The 18,611-nt window shown below is 44.5% G+C and overlaps 1 protein-coding gene across 1 annotated transcript in view; it reads left to right on the top strand.

Moving 5' to 3' along the window:
• Window positions 1-18,611, top strand: part of LOC137537304 (uncharacterized) — a 114,400-nt gene that overhangs the window by 81,581 nt on the left and 14,208 nt on the right. Inside the window, exons 8-9 of the mRNA XM_068259380.1 lie at window positions 14,121-14,418; window positions 15,186-15,426. Coding sequence (XP_068115481.1) covers window positions 14,121-14,418; window positions 15,186-15,426 — 539 coding nt within the window. The remainder of the gene's footprint in view (window positions 1-14,120; window positions 14,419-15,185; window positions 15,427-18,611) is intronic.

The raw sequence follows: 18,611 nt of genomic DNA, 5'->3' as shown, positions 1-18,611 counted from the left end.
GCATACGCGTTACGCCCACTCACATCACGTGGGCTTCCTCAGTGCAATCGCTGTGGACCTAGCTTAGGGGGCATCGTATTGCCTTTTTATCTTCATAAACACCTCCCCTCTGCTACGGAGAGGCACTCTGACCAGTAAACTGTCCATCAATCACTTTCCGTCTAAGATCAGAAGGAAAATCTTTATATTATTTAATTCATGTATTTCTTTGTGCACAATCTATTCCTCACTTGTTAAACTATGTGTGACAAAAGACTTCTTGCCTGTAAGGAGTTCCACATAGATGAAGGAAACAGGAAAACAAGTAGTATCTTAGTGTATTCTTAGTGCACTGTGAATCCACCAATAAATCGGCAGAATCTCCACACACATGCAATCTCTCATACACCTACAAAACTCTACAACTATTCTACTTAGTTATTGATCGAGATCCATAGGAGAATCAAACGAACAGGGATATCAACTATTGTTCCATTCATTTGGATATTACACCAAATTCATATTAAGATGTCTACAGATGGCTCCACCCGTGCCCAATCTCAATATTAACATTGGTGCCCACCTATGGAAACCACCCTTAACCCTTCTCACAATATCTCCAAAAATTGATCTCTAAACATACAATTTATTCCAATGGTTATTACATAATTGGAATTTTATTTTGTACTACTAATCTCACGTTCCCTTTATTACAACCATGTGCCAATACGGTTTCAAACCAGGCAAGACTGATTTTTACATCAAAAATATTTATGTATGTCTATCTTTATCTCAATCTGGCAGAAAGACTGCCAAATTAAAGTCTGTATTCAAACCTCCTGGATATAGAGTCCCCAAGGTGTATATCCACCTGCTCTCTACTTGGTATAATAACCTATCATAGTCTCCTCCCCTTACACTCTGCTTGGGTTTGATAATGCCTTTGAATTTTAAAAGATTCGAGTCACTATTATGGAACACTGCAAAGTGTGTCCCTAGGGGACTATCCTCTTCAGCATCTTTTATATTGGCTGCATGCTCACCTATTCGTTTTTTAAGGGGTCTTTCAGTCTTGCCGATGTATTTCAAACCGCATGGGCACGTTATCATGTACACTACCCCTACTGTATTACAGTTAATCAGGGTTCGTATGTCATAATGTCTATCCTCTAATGCATTTTCAAAGGTTTTAGTCTTATCAACCAATTTACAATAGATACACCTACCGCACGGGTACATTCCTACGGGTTTAGGACCTAAAAAACCTCTCCCTTGCAATTCTGTCACCTGTGGTCTCGAATAGTCTTCAGTCTTGACCAATGCATCCTTTAAATTGGTTGCCTGTTTTGCTGTCATAGCTGGATATGGGCCTACAATTTTAGCCAAAATGGGGTCCCTTCCTAGTACATACCAGTGTTTATTTAGTATTTCCCTTAATTGAGGCCAGTGAGAACCATACCTTGTTATCAATCTAACTGTTTCATCCCCCTCATTTTTTCTCTTTTTCTTTAATGAGGTTTGTCTATCTAATTCCATCGCTCTATTTTTAGCCTTTTCTAACACCTCTTCAGGGTATCCCCGTTTTCTAAATCAATTATTCATTTTTTCTACTTCCTCCTCAAATTCATCCTCTCTAGAACAGTTCCGTCTTAATCTAACCATCAGTCCATATGGTATTCCCCACTTCTGAGCTGCTGGATGGAAACTGTTCCCGTGCAGGTAGGTGTTCCCAGCTGTTTCCTTTCTGTAAATATTCGTTTCTAACCTATCAATTCCCTTCCTGATCTTGAGATCAAGGAAGGTGATAGATTCTTTATCAATAGTATATGTCACTTTTAGATTCCGTGCATTTTTGTTTAAATCCTCCAAAAAAATTCAACAAAGTGTCCTCAGTACCTCTCCAGACAAGGAGGACGTCATCCACATATCTAAGCCACAGGGCGGCATGCTCACCAAAATCATCCCTCACATATACCTCCTGGCGCTCCCAGGCTCCCAAATGCAAGCATGCATACGCCGGTGCGCACGCGGCCCCCATTGACGTCCCCCTTGTCTGTCTGTACAACACTCCATCCGCGAGGAAACAATTGTGTGTTAGCACCAACTCAAGTAGTCCTACCATTTGAAGTCCCCCCTTCTTGCTTAAGAAAGTATCTAATTGCTTCCACTCCTACATCATGGGCAATGGAAGTGTATAGAGACTCGATGTCTATGCCAACAAGATAATCATTCTCCCGAACTTCAAAATCCTCCAACATAATTAATAAATGGCGTGTGTCTTTAATAAACGACAGTAATCGCCCCGCTATTCTTTTTATGTTCTCATCAATGAATCTCCCAATTTTTTCTAATGGGCCCTCGATGGCTGATACAATGGGGCGTCCCGGCGGTACATCCCGATTTTTGTGTATCTTTGGGATCAGATACAAACATGGTATCCTATATGATTTTGTTTTCATATAACCATATTCGCCAGCTGTTATTAGTTCATTTGCCAAAGCTTCATCTAAAATCATATCCCTCTTTTTTATAATTTCGGGAAAAGGATTATCTCTTAATTTGACATAGGTATCTCCAAATTGTAATTGTCTTTTCATCTCAGCAAAATATGCTTCTTTGCTCCACAACACAATGTTTCCTCCTTTGTCACTACCTCTGATTACTACATCGTCCCTGTTTTTCAATTCATCAAGAGCGCCTCTTTCCTTCTCAGTTAAATGATCTTTCTTTTTTCCCCACTTGATTTTCTCTAAGTCTTTTGAGACTAATTCCGAGAAGACCTGTACATTTCTGTCTGATGAGACGGATGGCATAAATTTGGATCTCTTTTTAAGATTTGTAGGTACAATTGCATAATCTTCATACTCACCCAAATTCACCGTTGCACCTTCATCCATCAATAACTCTAAATCTCTGGTAACCTCCCTCTCTTTTAATGGGACTATTTTAACTTCCTCACTATCAGACAAATCCAAGTGGGGCCTTTCGATAGATTGTTTAGAAAACATCTTTTTCAACAGGACCTTACGTAAAAACAGTTGTATGCCACGGTATGTATCAAAGGGGTCCCCTCCACACACAGAGGAGAAAGACAACCCCTTGTTTAACACCGAGACATGTTCAGGTCTTAGGACAAAATTAGTTAAGTTTACAATGTTATTTTTCTCTTCCTCACCATCACTTAATTCCTTATTTGAAATTATACCTTCCCTCCCCTGGGAGGTTGTACCCTCCTCTTGAGGATTGACTGTATTTCCTGCTTCCCCCTCTTCTTTTTTGTCTAAAGTCTCCGTCCAGTCTTTCCAAGTCTCTGTGGCTCCCAGCACTACCTTCTGTGGAACAATGGTTTCTGGTTCTGAGGGCTGTGCTGTCTCCGGCTCAAAACATCTGGACAAGGCATCCGCCTTAATGTTTTTACTACCCGGAGTGTACGTAATTACAAATCTAAATCTCGAGAAAAACAGTGACCACCGAGCCTGACGGGGACTCAATCTCTTAGCCCCCTCAATGTATTCCAAATTTTTGTGATCAGTGTAGACTGTAATCGTATGTTCTGCTCCTTCTAGCCAATGACGCCATTCTTCAAAAGCCAACTTAATGGCTAGGAGCTCCCTGTTGCCTATATCGTAGTTTTTCTCTGCTGGTGAAAACCTCCGAGAGAAATAGGCACATGGGTGTAATCTTCCCTGCAGCCCAGAGCGTTGAGACAGCACAGCCCCTACCCCGACTTCAAAGGCATCAACCTCTACAATAAATGGATAAGAGGTGTCTACGTGTCTCAATATGGGTGCAGAGCAAAACAGTTCTTTCAAAGTGGAGAAAGCGGCCAGAGCTTCGGGGGACCAGTGGTTGGTATCTGCCCCTTTTTTAGTGAGACTGGTGAGGGGTGCTATGACTGTGGAGTACACCTTTATGAACCTTCTATAGTTATTCGCAACCTCTAAAAATCTCTGAAGAGATTTGAGTCCTACTGGCTGGGGCCATTCCAGGACAGCAGAGACTTTGGCGGGATCCATAGAAAGGCCCGAGGTGGAAATTATGTATCCCAGAAAAGCGACAGATGTCACCTCAAAAATGCATTTCTCCAATTTAGCATAAAGCCCGTTTTGTCTAAACTTGTGCAGCACGAATTTGACATGAGCCCTGTGCTCAGAGAGGTTGTCTGAGAAGATCAGTATATCATCCAGGTATATTAGGACAAATTTACCCAACACCTCCCTGAAAACTTCATTAATGAGTTCCTGGAAGACGGCCGGGGCGTTACACAACCCGAAGGGCATCCCCAGGTACACGTAATGCCCGTCGGGTGTGTTAAAGGCCGTCTTCCATTCATCACCCTCTCTGATCCGCACCAGGTTGTATGCACCCCGCAAATCTAATTTCGAAAAAATCTTAGCATTGGTGACCTGAGTGAATAAATCGTCTATCAAAGGCAATGGATAGCGATTTTTTACTGTGATTTTATTCAGTCCCCAGTAATCAATGCATGGCCGAAGGCCTCCGTCTTTTTTCTTTACAAAAAAGCAACCGGGAAGGGCGAATGAAACCCTTAGCTAAGTTTTCACGGATGTACTCTCGCATGGCCACTTTTTCTGGTCCAGACAAATTGTAGAGATGACCTCTAGGGGGCATACAACTCAATCAGAGATCAATGAGGCAATCGAAAGGGCGATGTGGAGGTAGTTTATCGGCAGACCTGGGGCAAAATACGTCCGAAAACTCAGCATATTGTTCCGGAACTCCCTCCATATGAATCCTGGTCTGGCCTAAGGTTACCCTCACTAAACAATGACGAAAACAATGGGCTGACCAGCTCGTTAGCTGACCAGTGGCCCAATTTATCTGAGGGGAGTGAAGGTGTAACCACGGCATGCCAAGGATGACTGTGGAGGTTGTCATGCGCAACACAAAAAACTGCAACTTCTCTCTATGCAGCACCCCTATAGTGACTCCCACCTCTGGTGTCTGAGACAGCGGATGATTACTTTGCAGGGGGGAATCATCCACTGCCGTAACCTGGAGGGGTGGTTTTACCGGGGTGAGTGGAATACCCAATTTCTTTGCAAATTCGTAATCCATAAAATTAGCCGCTGAGCCTGAATCAATGAAGGCCTCAGAGACTTCAGATTTATCATCCCATGTAATCATACAAGGAAGAAGTAATCGCTTATCCTCTACCTGAGACAATTCTGACCGACCAATCTGCATTGGTTCAGGTGGAGGCAAAACTGGAGGAGGTGGAGTTACAGGGGGTGCAGCGTGGGACACTACTCTCACATGGTTTTTTTCCCCGAGTCTGTCTCTGGTAGCGTAGCCGGCGATCTATCCTGATGGCCGATAAAATGGCCTCATTAATGGATCTAGGCTCAGGCTGACTTAACATAAGATCGGAGATCTCATCTGACAACCCCGATAAGAAACAATCTAAAAGGGCAAAGGTGTCCCACCTGGCTGATACTGACCACCTCCTAAATTCAGCAGCATACTGTTCAACCGGACTCTTGCCTTGACGTAACAATTTGAGCTTCCGCTCAGAAGTCGAGGCAATGTCTGGATCATCGTAAATTATAGCCATGGCTCTAAAAAATTCCTCCACAGAGGTTAGAGCCAAGTCTCCGTCGGGCAGACTGTACGCCCAGGTCTGAGAATCACCTGATAACAAAGTTTTAATAAATGTAACCTTTTGGGCCATAGTCCCCGAAGAATTAGGTCTCAACTCAAAGTATGACAACACTCTACTCCTAAAATTTCGAAAGTCAGATCTGTGACCAGAAAATTTTTCTGGTACAGGCATACGGATATCCGTAACTAGAGGAGATCGCACTGAGTTCATAGCTGATTGAAGTTCCTGAATAGCCCCAAATGTCTGACATGTCTGGGTCTGTTGGTTCAAAACTTCTGCGGAAAGTTGGTTTACCGCGGTGGTCAGGACTTCAACATGGCTATATAGTGCGTCCATTTGAGTTGGGTCTGGCGTTCTGTAACGATCGGTGTAACACAGAGAGGGTCTGATTACCGGTGATCTGCAGTATCACCGAGAATGCAGAATATACCCGATTATAGATTATCTGCAGTATCACCGATAATCAGATATATCTCTAACCTCTAGACACCTGAGTGATGAGAGTGTTATAAACTGTTCTTATCACCTTGCTTCGACGCCATCGTCTCACAGACTGTGAGATCACTTGACTCTCCACACAGCAAACAGGAAATAGACTTTCTCAGGCTTCTCCAATGTTTCCGTTATTTATTCAAGTCACAGAAAGACAGATAGATACAGTCATCATATCCTAGCTATGCAAATCTTCATGTTGCGTTACAAGCTCATGATTAGACTCCCTACCGAAGTCTATCAGGTACCTTCTTCCTACCTACGTTACACTAAACTACCTATGTACATAGCATACATTATATCAGCTTACATAAAGGAATAACATGCTTAGAGGTCCAAGTCGGCCTTGCGAGCTAGTGCAGAAGGAAGAAGCAGAAGTGAGTTCCCCATCGCTCGCTCCAGATTTAATACCGACTAGGAAAGAGTTAAATATGACATCATCTTCGCCACCCCCTATATCAGTCTATTGGTGGACCCACTCATGGTGTCATCATACCCGCCTACTCGATTAATAATCAATGAGACATTTGACATACATGCAGGAATGTGAATATTTACAAAACATGGCTGATGTTTATTGTTCCATGTCCAGGTCAGGGAGACCTGCGGCCTTGTTCAGAACAGCTTCTTGGTATGTTCTAGTTCTGCTGACAGAACTGCAGATTTTCTCTCTTCAGAGAAAATCCCCTTAAAGGGCAGGTCTGCTCATCAAGCCTTTTTGACTAACTCAGTCCAAATAACTGAGGCCTACTTAAATTATAACAATCCCCCCTAAACCGGCTTGACCCACAGATCCCAGCGTCTGAACCTCCCAGTACCTGGTTTCTTTCGTTTATGTTTCACTTTTCGATGTTCGTGCTCACACAACTTCTCTGCTCTCGGTGGTTACCCCTGGAAGAGAGAGAGCAAGACCTCTTGGTCTTCCTGTAACCAGGCTCTCTGGGGAAGCCCTACTTCTAAATCCCTCAATACCACATGCTCAGCATTTGCGTCACTTGCGTATCACTCACAAACTTGCATGACCACAGAAAAGTGAAACTCGTTTGGTTGTTACAAAACGGAGCAGTGCCAGGTGCCTTCTAAAAGAGCGCCTTTATACAATCAACTCCATCACAGGTACTACTAAACCTATACCCGTAACCCTGTATATCCCTTAATTTAAACTATTGGTTCCGGAGATTGTTTATGAGGCACCAATCTCTGGACCAGGTTAATTTATGTTACGTAATTTTAACCCGCAACCTCACCTGGATAACGATGCCTAAAGTTGTCATCCCCATCCAGACGACCAGTGGGTGTAGAAAGAACTTTGGAACTGCAGAGGCCCCGTCCGAGTGTCCCTGGAACATCACCGGAACCTTTGTCCACCAGGGCAGACTGGAACTCACCTGCTCATTTTTGTGTTCTACCTCGTGAAGATCACCTGTATCATGGTGAAATCTTACCTCTAACTTAGTGTACTGTTTGTTTAACCTTTGTAACAACATGTGGCCGTCTTGGATCAAACCCTGTTCCCCTTCGTCCCATGTCGTGTTCTCTTTCAGGACGGGAACTACCCGTGAAACTTTGACCTTTAGAGTTCTCTTAACAATCTGAGAAACAACGTCATCCAACCTGGATGACAGGATCCATATGGGATCTCCACTCACACAATATGTTCCCCTTGGAAACTCCCCCTTATCGGAACAATTATGAGAATATACCTTGAATGTATCACTAGACCTTATGTTAAAAAACCAAACCTTTCCTTCAGCCACCGGAACTATCGGTTGGGCTTCAGGGTGGATCTTTTGAATGGTAGCCTCGCATTCTGCGTTATTGAGCCTGCAGGCTTCTTCCCTAAATTTGACTTGCCCCGGCCAACACAGGTACTTCTGCAAGAATTGCCCGCATGAGGACAACTCTACTTGTTTCACCTCCCTGTCTAGCACCAAAAAAGGTTGACCTCTCAAGTCCTGGTGTAAGACACGGGTTGAGGTGGGAACTAAGGAAGTAGCGGTGCCTAAAGGAATGTTGCACCGTTTCCATTTGTTCACCCAAACATCTCGGAGCTGCCATGCAAAAGATCCTTCTCCAGAAAAATTAATATACCTCCCCTTGTCCAATCTCTCGCTGACAAAATATGTCCCCAGCTGTCCTGATTGGACCTCTTCCCCCCTTACGTCCTGAGGCACAATATGTACCTGAGGTCGGGAAGACTGTACTCTCTGCAATCTTTCAATTAAGAGTACCTCTTCACTTACCCAACTATCATGAGGATAAGCTGCTGCATATGGACTGTGTAATATCGTCCCCTGTTGTGACCCGTGTGGTGTGAATGGGGTTCCCTGTGTGGGCTTTCCCTCCCCCGGGACCGCTCTCCCCACCCTCTTTGTCACCTGGAAATGTGGCTTGATCTCTATTTTTACTTCTTGTTTCGAGAACCACCCACCCTCGGCTTTCCAGCCTTTACGTGTGTAAAGTTGTTTCAGAGGCACTCTCTGTTGGTAGCTCCAGAGTGTGATGTGGTCCCCTGCGTCTCTCCGGCAGGAGAATTGACGCCTCCTGCTCGTTCCTCTCCAATCTGGAACCATCTCACTCTGCATAACCAAGACAAGGTACCCCTGAATCACACACTCCACCTTTTGCATGTACCCATTGTACTGCAATGTCCCTTTTAACAAACCTTTGGATCGGTGCATCGATTCTGGGAGTGTGGCATTCAATAGCAGATTTACACTGCCCTTAAATTCCCACTGCCCGCACACCTGACCCTTCAGAGCTTTCACCCACATTGTGCCATGAAATTTGTTTTCTCCTGGCACAAGTGCTCCTTTCCTCCGTCCCTGCATGGTCCATCTGTGCCAAGTGGAGGGAGGTGTGAAAGGATCAGTACCTTTGTCACCCAACATTAACATGCTTGGGCCTTGCATTCTCATTAACCCCTTATTATACATGAGAATGTCCTCTCTTCGTTCTCCTAGGACGGAATGGCAACCTAGGATCACCATCAGCACGGTACTCCTCATTATAAAAGCACCACCTTGGGAAAGAAAAACATTAGCAATTTGCACTATGCTTTGCTCAGACAGTTTTTTTAAACGTTTTCCGATCTCAGGAATCTCGTGTTTTAGTCTCTTTCCAATTTCAGGAATCTCGTGTTTTAGTCTCTTTCCAATCTCAGGAATCTCGTGTTTTAGTCTCTTTCCAATCTCAGGAATCTCGCTGTTCTCCAAGCTTAGATTGGCATCTGGAACCTTTCGCGTATCCGACTGACATCTCCAGCTTTGCTGCCAGCACGGCATCTGTCTCAAATCCATATTGCCAAACACCTGAAATCGAAATACAAACAAATCAATTCTTATTAATGATTTGGGATTCGCCCTGCGGCTTGTACTCTTTACACTTTAAATTGATCAATATATATCGTAATTGATCTCGTTGCTTTATGGTTCTCATGAACTCTGTTTACTCTTATTGGTAGATTGGAGTTAAACTTCACCCCCCTACCTCAGTACTATCCTCAGTACTTACCTGTTTAAAATATGCTCCCGCGGACTTCACCTATGGAAGCTCGCTTCACCTTTGGAAGCTCTCACCCCATTGCAGCTCACTCCACATCCCCCCTTATCTGTCCATGCGCGGCCGTCGCATGCACAGATTACGGATGCCACACCTGATGCTGCTTTGCAGGTGAGCCTGCAATGCTCTTACTCATTATCGCATTTACTTGTCTAGAACTTCATCGCGATACCAGCTCTGCTAGAAGTTCTGTGTGTTGTACCCTCTGATCAATGTTTGCCGTGCCACCACCTAAACTACCAAAAAAACTGGCTGCCTCCCTGTAGGAAGGAGCACTTTGCACTTAAACTACACAGGGTGCAGGGCTAAGCATACCAGCGTCACATGCCTGTATGCAGATCCCTGAATGCCCACTTGGTAGGTAGCCACATGGCAAACACCGTACTGATACACTGTCACTCTGTAAACGGCAATTCTATCATCTGTATAATTGCCCCATGAACTGCTGTCAGTCCTTGTTCTTTGTGCTACAATTGATAGGAGCTGGAAAAAACATATTTGACCAATCAGTGGACGAAAAAAAAAACGCACACAAAAACAGCTCCAGCCCAGCATAGACCTCTCAGTCTAGCTCTGGCCCTGTTCACGACAAAACCGGAAAAAACGTTACCGCTCTGCAGAAGCGGCGACGGAAACCCGAATTGGTCAACTCCCTTTTTTCCAACTCCGGCACCCCCTTTGATGCGCTGTCCCCCTTTCCTTCTATTGGGAACTCATGCTGCACCACCCATTAAGGTGCCTCACTTACAGGAATAATCCCATAAGCAACACAGTACAGACCCATTTCTGATCTGTACTGCTCCGTGTGTCCCTGCACCGAGCTGGGAAACACTTCCTATTCTGGCATTCCTGTCCATGGACCCAGGGAAAAACTCTGGGGAAATACTTTGAGAACCGAGACACACAGGAGAATGTCTCTGTATTTCTACCCCCCTCCCTTTCAGCTGCTCTGCCCGGAGCCGCGAGCACAGCCTGACGTGACGTGGATCCCCCAGCCCCTCCTCCCCCCTGCCATGACGTGTGGGGGCCATGACTCACGGGGGCGGGCTCTCTCCACTGCCGCCATTTTGAGTCCTGGACTGCCAGCCAAGATGGCTGCTCCCATAGCAGCCTCTCGTTCCTATAGACCTAGGAGAGAGAGCAAACTCAAATAGAACATACATTTTTTTATGCATCGTTACACACAGCATCTATCCACAGTGCACAAAAATCAGCCTCAGCATTCCTTCACGTCTCAGCTGTAATCCGAACTGCAATCAGACATACGGATCCCCAGAGACGTAGGAATCTTCTCACTCTATCACAGACATAACTAAGAACCGCCCGAGCGAGCTATACGACTCCAAACCACTGTAACTGTTTTAACTGTTAACATCCCAGCTAGAACTTCAACACAATACAGACATTGAAAAAACATGTTAGCAGCAGCACCGACTGGAAATGCGAGAAACGTGCAGAACATCTCACAAACAGAAAGACACTCGCTTTCCTCTTCTCTCCCTCTATCCCCTCTCTCCACAACTCATCTGCAGCTTATCTCAGCCATAACTCAGAACTATTACAGCACTATTACTGAGACGAACAACATTTATCAGTCTGACATGACTACAACATTAAACCTATATAACTTTTAGAACATTTATCAGCCCTGACTGGAACTAGATAAGCTTTACCTCTCACTACACTTTTCCACTACGCTCCTCTCTATCCCCTCCTGCTGCAGGGGACCCCCCCCCCCCCCCCCCTGCTCTATCTGGACATTTTTCCCAGCCTCTGTAGAGACGGGGAGAGAAGAGAAGAGAGGAGAGAGAAAAAAACCCAATCGACTTCTTTCCAGCAAACACATGCCTGAGACAAATGCAGAGATAACCACCACATAAATATGCAACACAGAAAACTTGAATCCGAAGAAAAAAAAACAAAGCACATAAACTCTTTCTGTATTTACATCGGAGCTGCACCTCTCCTCACCCCTCCCACCACGCACAGGAGAGATGAGAAGCCCGCAGCCTCCCCACTGCAATTAACACAGAATATACACATTAACACATTAACCTCCTCTCATACAATAAAGATAATGCAACACAACAACGTAAAACATACTTGCCTGATCAGAGGACTGTGTAAGCCTGCGAATTCGACCAGCTTTTGGCAACTTTCCACGACACTGAGTGGATCCCTGGAACTACTGAGCGTCAGCTCTGTGTACCCACACTGGCTCAGCGGATCAATCTCCAGCGGCAGCTGCCAGCCGGCCTCGGAGCCTTCCAGTCACCTGTGATCCGGTTTAGGCTGTGACTGATGTGCCCTGTCAGTCAAAGTTTAACATCCACGAGTGTCGCCGCTGGTTCTCTCGAATTGCAGCCCGTGCCCGTGTGTGCTCGGCTCCCACACACTACTCACACCAGCTTATCAGTCTCAGCTTGATAAGCTTTACAGTCCGTGTCCGTCTATTCCGCTTGTTTTGCTGTGGAATATCTTGAAACCATTTTCCGTCGGCCCCGGCCCCGTCTGCCTGTATTGCTAGGCAGGGAAGGATTTCAGGCACCACTGTTATAAACTGTTCTTATCACCTTGCTTCAACACCATCGTCTCACAGACTGTGAGATCACTTGACTCTCCACACAGCAAACAGGAAATAGACTTTCTCAGGCTTCTCCAATGTTTCCGTTATTTATTTAAGTCACAGAAAGACAGATAGATACAGTCATCATATCCTAGCTATGCAAATCTTCATGTTGCATTATAAGCTCATGATTAGACTCCCTACTGAAGTCTATCAGGTACCTTCTTCCTACCTACGTTCCACTAAACTACCTATGTACATAGCATACATTATATCAGCTTACATAAAGGAATAACATGCTTAGAGGTCCAAGTCGGCCTTGCGAGCTAGTGCAGAAGGAAGAAGCAGAAGTGCCTTCTCCATTGCTCGCTCCAGATTTAATACCGACTAGGAAAGAGTTAAATATGACATCATCTTCGCCACCCCCTATATCAGTCTATTGGTGGACCCACTCATGGTGTCATCATACCCGCCTACTCGATTAATAATCAATGAGACATTTGACATACATGCAGGAATGTGAATATTTACAAAACATGACTGATGTTTATTGTTCCAGGCCCAGGTCAGGGAGACCTGCGGCCTTGTTCAGAACAGCTTCTTGGTATGTTCTAGTTCTGCTGACAGAACTGCAGATTTTCTCTCTTCAGAGAAAATCCCCTTAAAGGGCAGGTCTGCTCATCAAGCCTTTTTGACTAACTCAGTCCAAATAACTGAGGCCTACTTAAATTATAACAAGTAATACTTTGAGGAGAGCACCCGGAAGAAGGGTGTTAAACAGTGAGAGATACTGCTAGAGATCAGGTTCCTTCCACAGGTCTGATGCTCCCCAAGGGGCGGAGCTAGGCTGAGAGTGGGAAGGACAGAACGTGAGTGACACCAATGAGGGAGTGTCACTGGCAGATCTGTGAACTATCTCGTAACAGGAGAGATAGTTCTTGAGGTCGGGCAGGCCAGGTCGTAAACACACGGACAGAGACAGTACAAAGACAGAAGACAGATGCAGAATCCGAGGACTAGCAAAGTTTGGCAACAGAGTATCAGAATGACAAAGGTACAGAATCAGAGATCAGAAGAATGGCCAGGAAAGCGAAGAGTCATAACAGATAATCAACAATGCCTAGGCTTGAGTGTGAGCTCCTAGATTCTCAACACTCCTGGAACTAGACTAGATAATAAATAATAATAATACAGATGGTACAGAATTCCTAGACTAAGGTGTGAGTTCCTTGATCATCAACACCTTGGAAACTGGTCTAGATAATAACACAGATAATAACAGAATTCCTAGACTAAGGTGTGAGCTCCATGATCATCAACACCTAAGAAACTGGTCTAATAAACACAGATACTGACAGGGTCTGAGTGCTACCGTGTAGTGATCGCAACGCCAGACACCAGAGAAATGACCAGCACCCAGTATATATACACCAGCGCTCTCCAGCGCCTCCCCTAAGTGCTGGACCAATGAAAGCTGCTGAAATTGTCAGCTGACCGTCTTGGTCAGCTGACCCCCTTCTGACTGTCATAAAGGCCCTGCCTCTCTGCGCGTGCGCGTCCTCCTGAACCAGTGTGGACTATCAGTTCCAGCCACACCAGACATGTGTTGTAATGTCTCTGCTGTGTTGGATGCGGAATCCGCCGCACTGCTGTCCGTGCGTGCGGTGTTTTCTCCACATTCAGCATTACTGATAGGAGTAGGCCTATGCGTGCAACCTGCCGCGTCGGACGTGGAATCCGCCGCCCTGTTGTCTGGGCATGCAGCGGTTTCTCTGCGCTCCGACTGCGCGCCAGCTGCCATGTTGAACGTGGAATCAGCCGCCTTACTCTGAGCACTAGCGGCGGCTTTTCCGCGTTTCCTCACAGATATGTATTGTGAGTAATTCCTTCTCTAAATAGTAGATGCATCTCTTTCAAGCCAATGGAGAATTCAGTGACATTCAAGGATGTGCTTGACAGGAAAATAGACAGTGACCTGAAGAAGGTGTATCTGACAGCGGGTCAAATCTGTAAACCAGCTGTTGCTTTGACATCAGTGGGGAGAGCATTGAAAATCTGGGTTGATAATGTGGAGGAAGCAATCATGAAGGAAGTCGATAAGAACAATATTGTTTCAGCCCTTGATGACTTGAAGCTATCAGCTGATTTTGTTAGTGAGGCAGCGATGGATACGCTAAGAGCTTCTGCAAGAATTACTGTATGTTGAGTTCAGTCACGGCGATGAGGGCTCTTTGGCTGAAACCTTAGATGGCAGATCTCAGCTCGAAGCAAAATTGGGTGAAGATTCCATTTGATGGGAAGTCACTTTTTGGGAAGGAGATGGACTCCGCCATTTCCCGGGTAACAGGAGGAAATTCTGGGCTGTTGCCCCAGGATCGCCCAGCAAAGAAAACTTTTCCTGTTACAAAGAAACAACCTTATAATAGGTTCAGGGAAGCCTGAACCTGGAAAGTCTTTTTGTAGGAATTGGAAAAGCACCCAGTCAGCTCTGGCAAAGTCCCTGAGGGGTCATCACAAAGTAAGCAGTCTTGCTTGTTCCCACCCAGACATTGATAGTGGGGTCAAGCTTGAGAAGTTTGGTCAATGTCTGGGTGGAGAGAATGCAGGATCCATGGGTATCCACAGTTATCGAGAAGGGACACAGATGGGAGTTTCGCAAGAGTTTGGAAGACAGGTTTTTCCCCACCAACCCATTGAAGAAAAAGGCATTAGAGCAGTATGTCCAGAATATGATTCAGTGAACTCTCAGAGGTTCTGAGGAGTATATTCCCCTCTCTTCCTGGTGCAGAAGAAATCTGGACAATTCAGGCCGGTGATAGATCTGAAGTACCTCAACAAATCGATAAGAATTCCAAAATTCAAGATGGAATCCCTGCATTCTATAATCCTGGCAATATCTCCAAACGATTGGATGGTGTCGATCGCTTTGCAAGATGCCTATTTCCACATTCCAATACTCTCCAGCTATCAAAAGTATCTGAGATTCACCATAGGAGATTGCCACCTGCAGTTCTGTTCGCTGACATTCAGTCTTTCAACTTCACCTTGCATATTCACAAAGATACTGGTATCGGCAATAGCAACATTGAGGTTAAAGGGGATAAAAATTCATCATTATCTCTCAACGACATCCTTGTTCTAGCAAAATCCAGAGAAGATCTTCTCAAAGACTCAGATAAAGTGGTCTCTTTTCTTACAGAGCTAGGTTGGATCATAAATAAGAAAAAGAGGCAGATGGAGCCAGTAACAAGTCTTGTGTATCTGGGTGCATTGTTCAATACTCGCAACAATACACTCTTGTTACCCCTAGAGAAGGTGCAGGATATAAGGCAAAAGGTAACCTGGTTCCTTCATCAGTCGACGGTGCAAGCAAGGGTTTGTCTGCATGTGTTAGGGGTAATGACATCTACGATTTTAATGATAAAGTGGAGCAGGTGGCACTTGAGACCACTGCAGATCGAGTTCCTAAAGCAATGGAATCACTACTCAATGTCTCAAAGGATCAAGATCTCATGGGAGACCAGACTGTCATTGTTATGGTGGATGAGAGAGTGCAACCTTCTGCAAGCCAACTCGTTAATCCCATGTTCATGGATCACAATTACAACAGATGCGAGCAGACTAGGTTGGGGTGCTCATTGTCAGAACAAATGAGCCCAGGGTCTATGAAACTTTCCTCAGATAGATGTAGTCTCCAACAGGGATGCTCGGATAGATACCCAGATATCCGGATCCAGTTCGGATATCCGAATCCGACCATTTAGATATCCATGTGAATGCGAATATCCGGACGCATTATCCGCGGATATCTGACCTATTCGGATATCTGGATAGAAAAACTGGAAGTGCCCTCTAAATAGCTTTAAAAAGGGTTACGAGGGTAAATAAGGCATGTATCATCATTATTTTGCAAAGGGGAACACTAATTGATGATGTGGGGACTTCAAATCCCCCCCCCCCCCAAAAAAAAAGAATGGCTGTCAATTAACATTAGGCCTAGGTTCCAGACAGTGGTCGTGCAGCCCACATTGTGTCCAAAGTCCAACCTGGCGGTGTGAGCAGCACAGGCAGCAGGAGCAGGGCAATGCAGCAGCAGCAGCAGGTGTAACGTGTGCCAGGAGCATACCAGAAGTGGCACGTGGCACTTGCCAAGTGTCACTTGTCACGTGGCACTTGGCACGTGGCACTTGGCACGTGTCACACTTGACAAAAAATAAAATCTTCTATGAACTCACCATACTCCTAACAGAATACCTTGGGGTGTCTTCTTTCTAAAATGGGGTCATTTGTGGGGTTCCTATACTGCCCTGGCATTTTAGGGACCCTAAAGCATGAGGAGTAGTCTAGAAACCAAATGCTTCAAAATGACCTGTGAAATCCTAAAGGTACTCATTGGACTTTGGGCCCCTTAGAGCAGTTAGGGTGCAAAAAAGTGCCACACATGTGGTACCGCCGTACTCAGGAGAAGTAGTATAATGTGTTTTGAGGTGTATTTTTACACATCCCCATGCTGGGTGGGAGAAATATCTCTGTAAATGGACAATTGTGTGTAAAAAAAAAAAATCAAAAAATTGTCATTTACAGAGATATTTCTCCCACTCAGCATGGGTATGTGTAAAATACACCCCAAAACACATTATACTACTTCTCCTGAGTACGGCAATACCACATGTGTGACCCCTTTTTTGCAGCCTAGGTGCGCTAAGGGGCCCAAAGTCCAATGAGCACCTTTAGGCTTTACAGGGGTGCTTACAATTTAGCACCCCCCAAAATGCCAGGATAGTAAACACACCCCACAAATGACCTTATTTTAGAAAGTAGACACTTCAAGGCATTCAGAGAGGGGCATGGTGAGTCCGTGGCAGATTTCATTTTTTTTTTTTGTCACAAGTTAGCAGAAATGGAAACTTTTTTTTTTGTCTCAAAGTGTCATTTTCTGCTAACTTGTGACAAAAAATAAAATCTTCGATGAACTCACCATGCCTCTTAGTGAATACTTTGGGATGTCTTCTTTCCAAAATGGGGTCATTTAGGGGGTATTTATACTATCCTGGAATTTTAGCACCTCATGAAACATGACAGGTGCTCAGAAAAGTCAAAGATGCTTCAAAATAGGAAAATTCAGTTTTCGCACCATAGTTTGTAAACGCTATAACTTTTACCCAAACCAATAAATATACACTTATTGGATTTTTTTTTTTTTATCAAAGACATATAGGACAATACATTTAGACAAAAATGTATAGAGAAATTTTACTTTATTTGAAAAATGTCAGCACAGAGTTAAAAAAAAAATCAATTTTTTGGACAAAATTCATGTATTTTTAATGAATATAATAAAAACTAAAAATCGCAGCAGCAATCAAATAGCACCAAAAGAAAGCTTTATTAGTGACAAGAAAAGGAGGTATAATTCATTTAGGTGGTAGGTTGTGTGACCGAGCAATAAACCGTGAAAGCTGCAGTGGTCTGAATGGAAAAAAAGTGTCTGGTCCTTAAGGGGTGAAAAGACTGCGGTCCTCAAGTGGTTAAACCTTTATCTACAGTTTTGAACCAATGTATGAACTTAGTCTCTCTTATTAGTCTTTCGTTGTGGGATTTGAAGCCACCCATTACTACATTGATAAGAAGATGACTTAAACTGTGGCCACGTGAGCAGAAGTGTGTGGGCACTGGGAGATCAGCCTATGCATTTGTGTTTTTCTCCTGGTGAACATGTGATGGTTCATACACTCACATAGAGTTTGTCTTCTTTCTCCCACATAAATTCCTTTAGGGCATTAATTAGCACACATGATCATGTATACCACAATGGAAGAATCACAGGAAAAGGTGCCTTGTACTTTGTATTCCTGTTTACCTGGTATTGGTATCCTGTCAGTGGAATGGATGTGCTACTGCTTGCAGGTCTCACACCTTTTCCCTCGGCAGGGGAATTCTCCATTCTGTTTTGGCCTACTCAAGGCATTCCTGACAATCACCTGTTTACGATTGGGTGGCTGTTGGTATGCCAGGAGGGGAGGTTCAGGAAACTTACTGTTGTAATTGAATGTTGTCTTTTAGCCCTAAGGGCAGTTAGATAAAATCAATAAACTGATTTGTTAAAATAAAAGATATTGCTTAAAAATATTTGTCACCCTCACCAGTCACAGCTAGATCTGTTATACAATACTCATTCTGCTGCCAATGTCACCTGATGTCACATGACTTGTCACACGTAATGAGTGCTGAATATAGATTGTGTAGGAAGTCACAGCCCTGATCTGAGTGGCAGTTGTACTGCGCTTGGGGTCTTCTAGGAGAAAAGCGTTCGATAAATGTTTTGTTCTTGTATTGCTTTCCATTATGGGGCGCCTAGACCTCAATTGGGACTCCACACCCCAAAGTGTA

Source organism: Hyperolius riggenbachi, chromosome 10 (genome assembly GCF_040937935.1).
Source record: "Hyperolius riggenbachi isolate aHypRig1 chromosome 10, aHypRig1.pri, whole genome shotgun sequence".
Lineage (NCBI taxonomy): Eukaryota > Metazoa > Chordata > Amphibia > Anura > Hyperoliidae > Hyperolius > Hyperolius riggenbachi.
The sequence above is the reverse complement of the archived record's forward strand: the minus strand, read 5'-3'. Positions and strand labels throughout refer to the sequence as shown.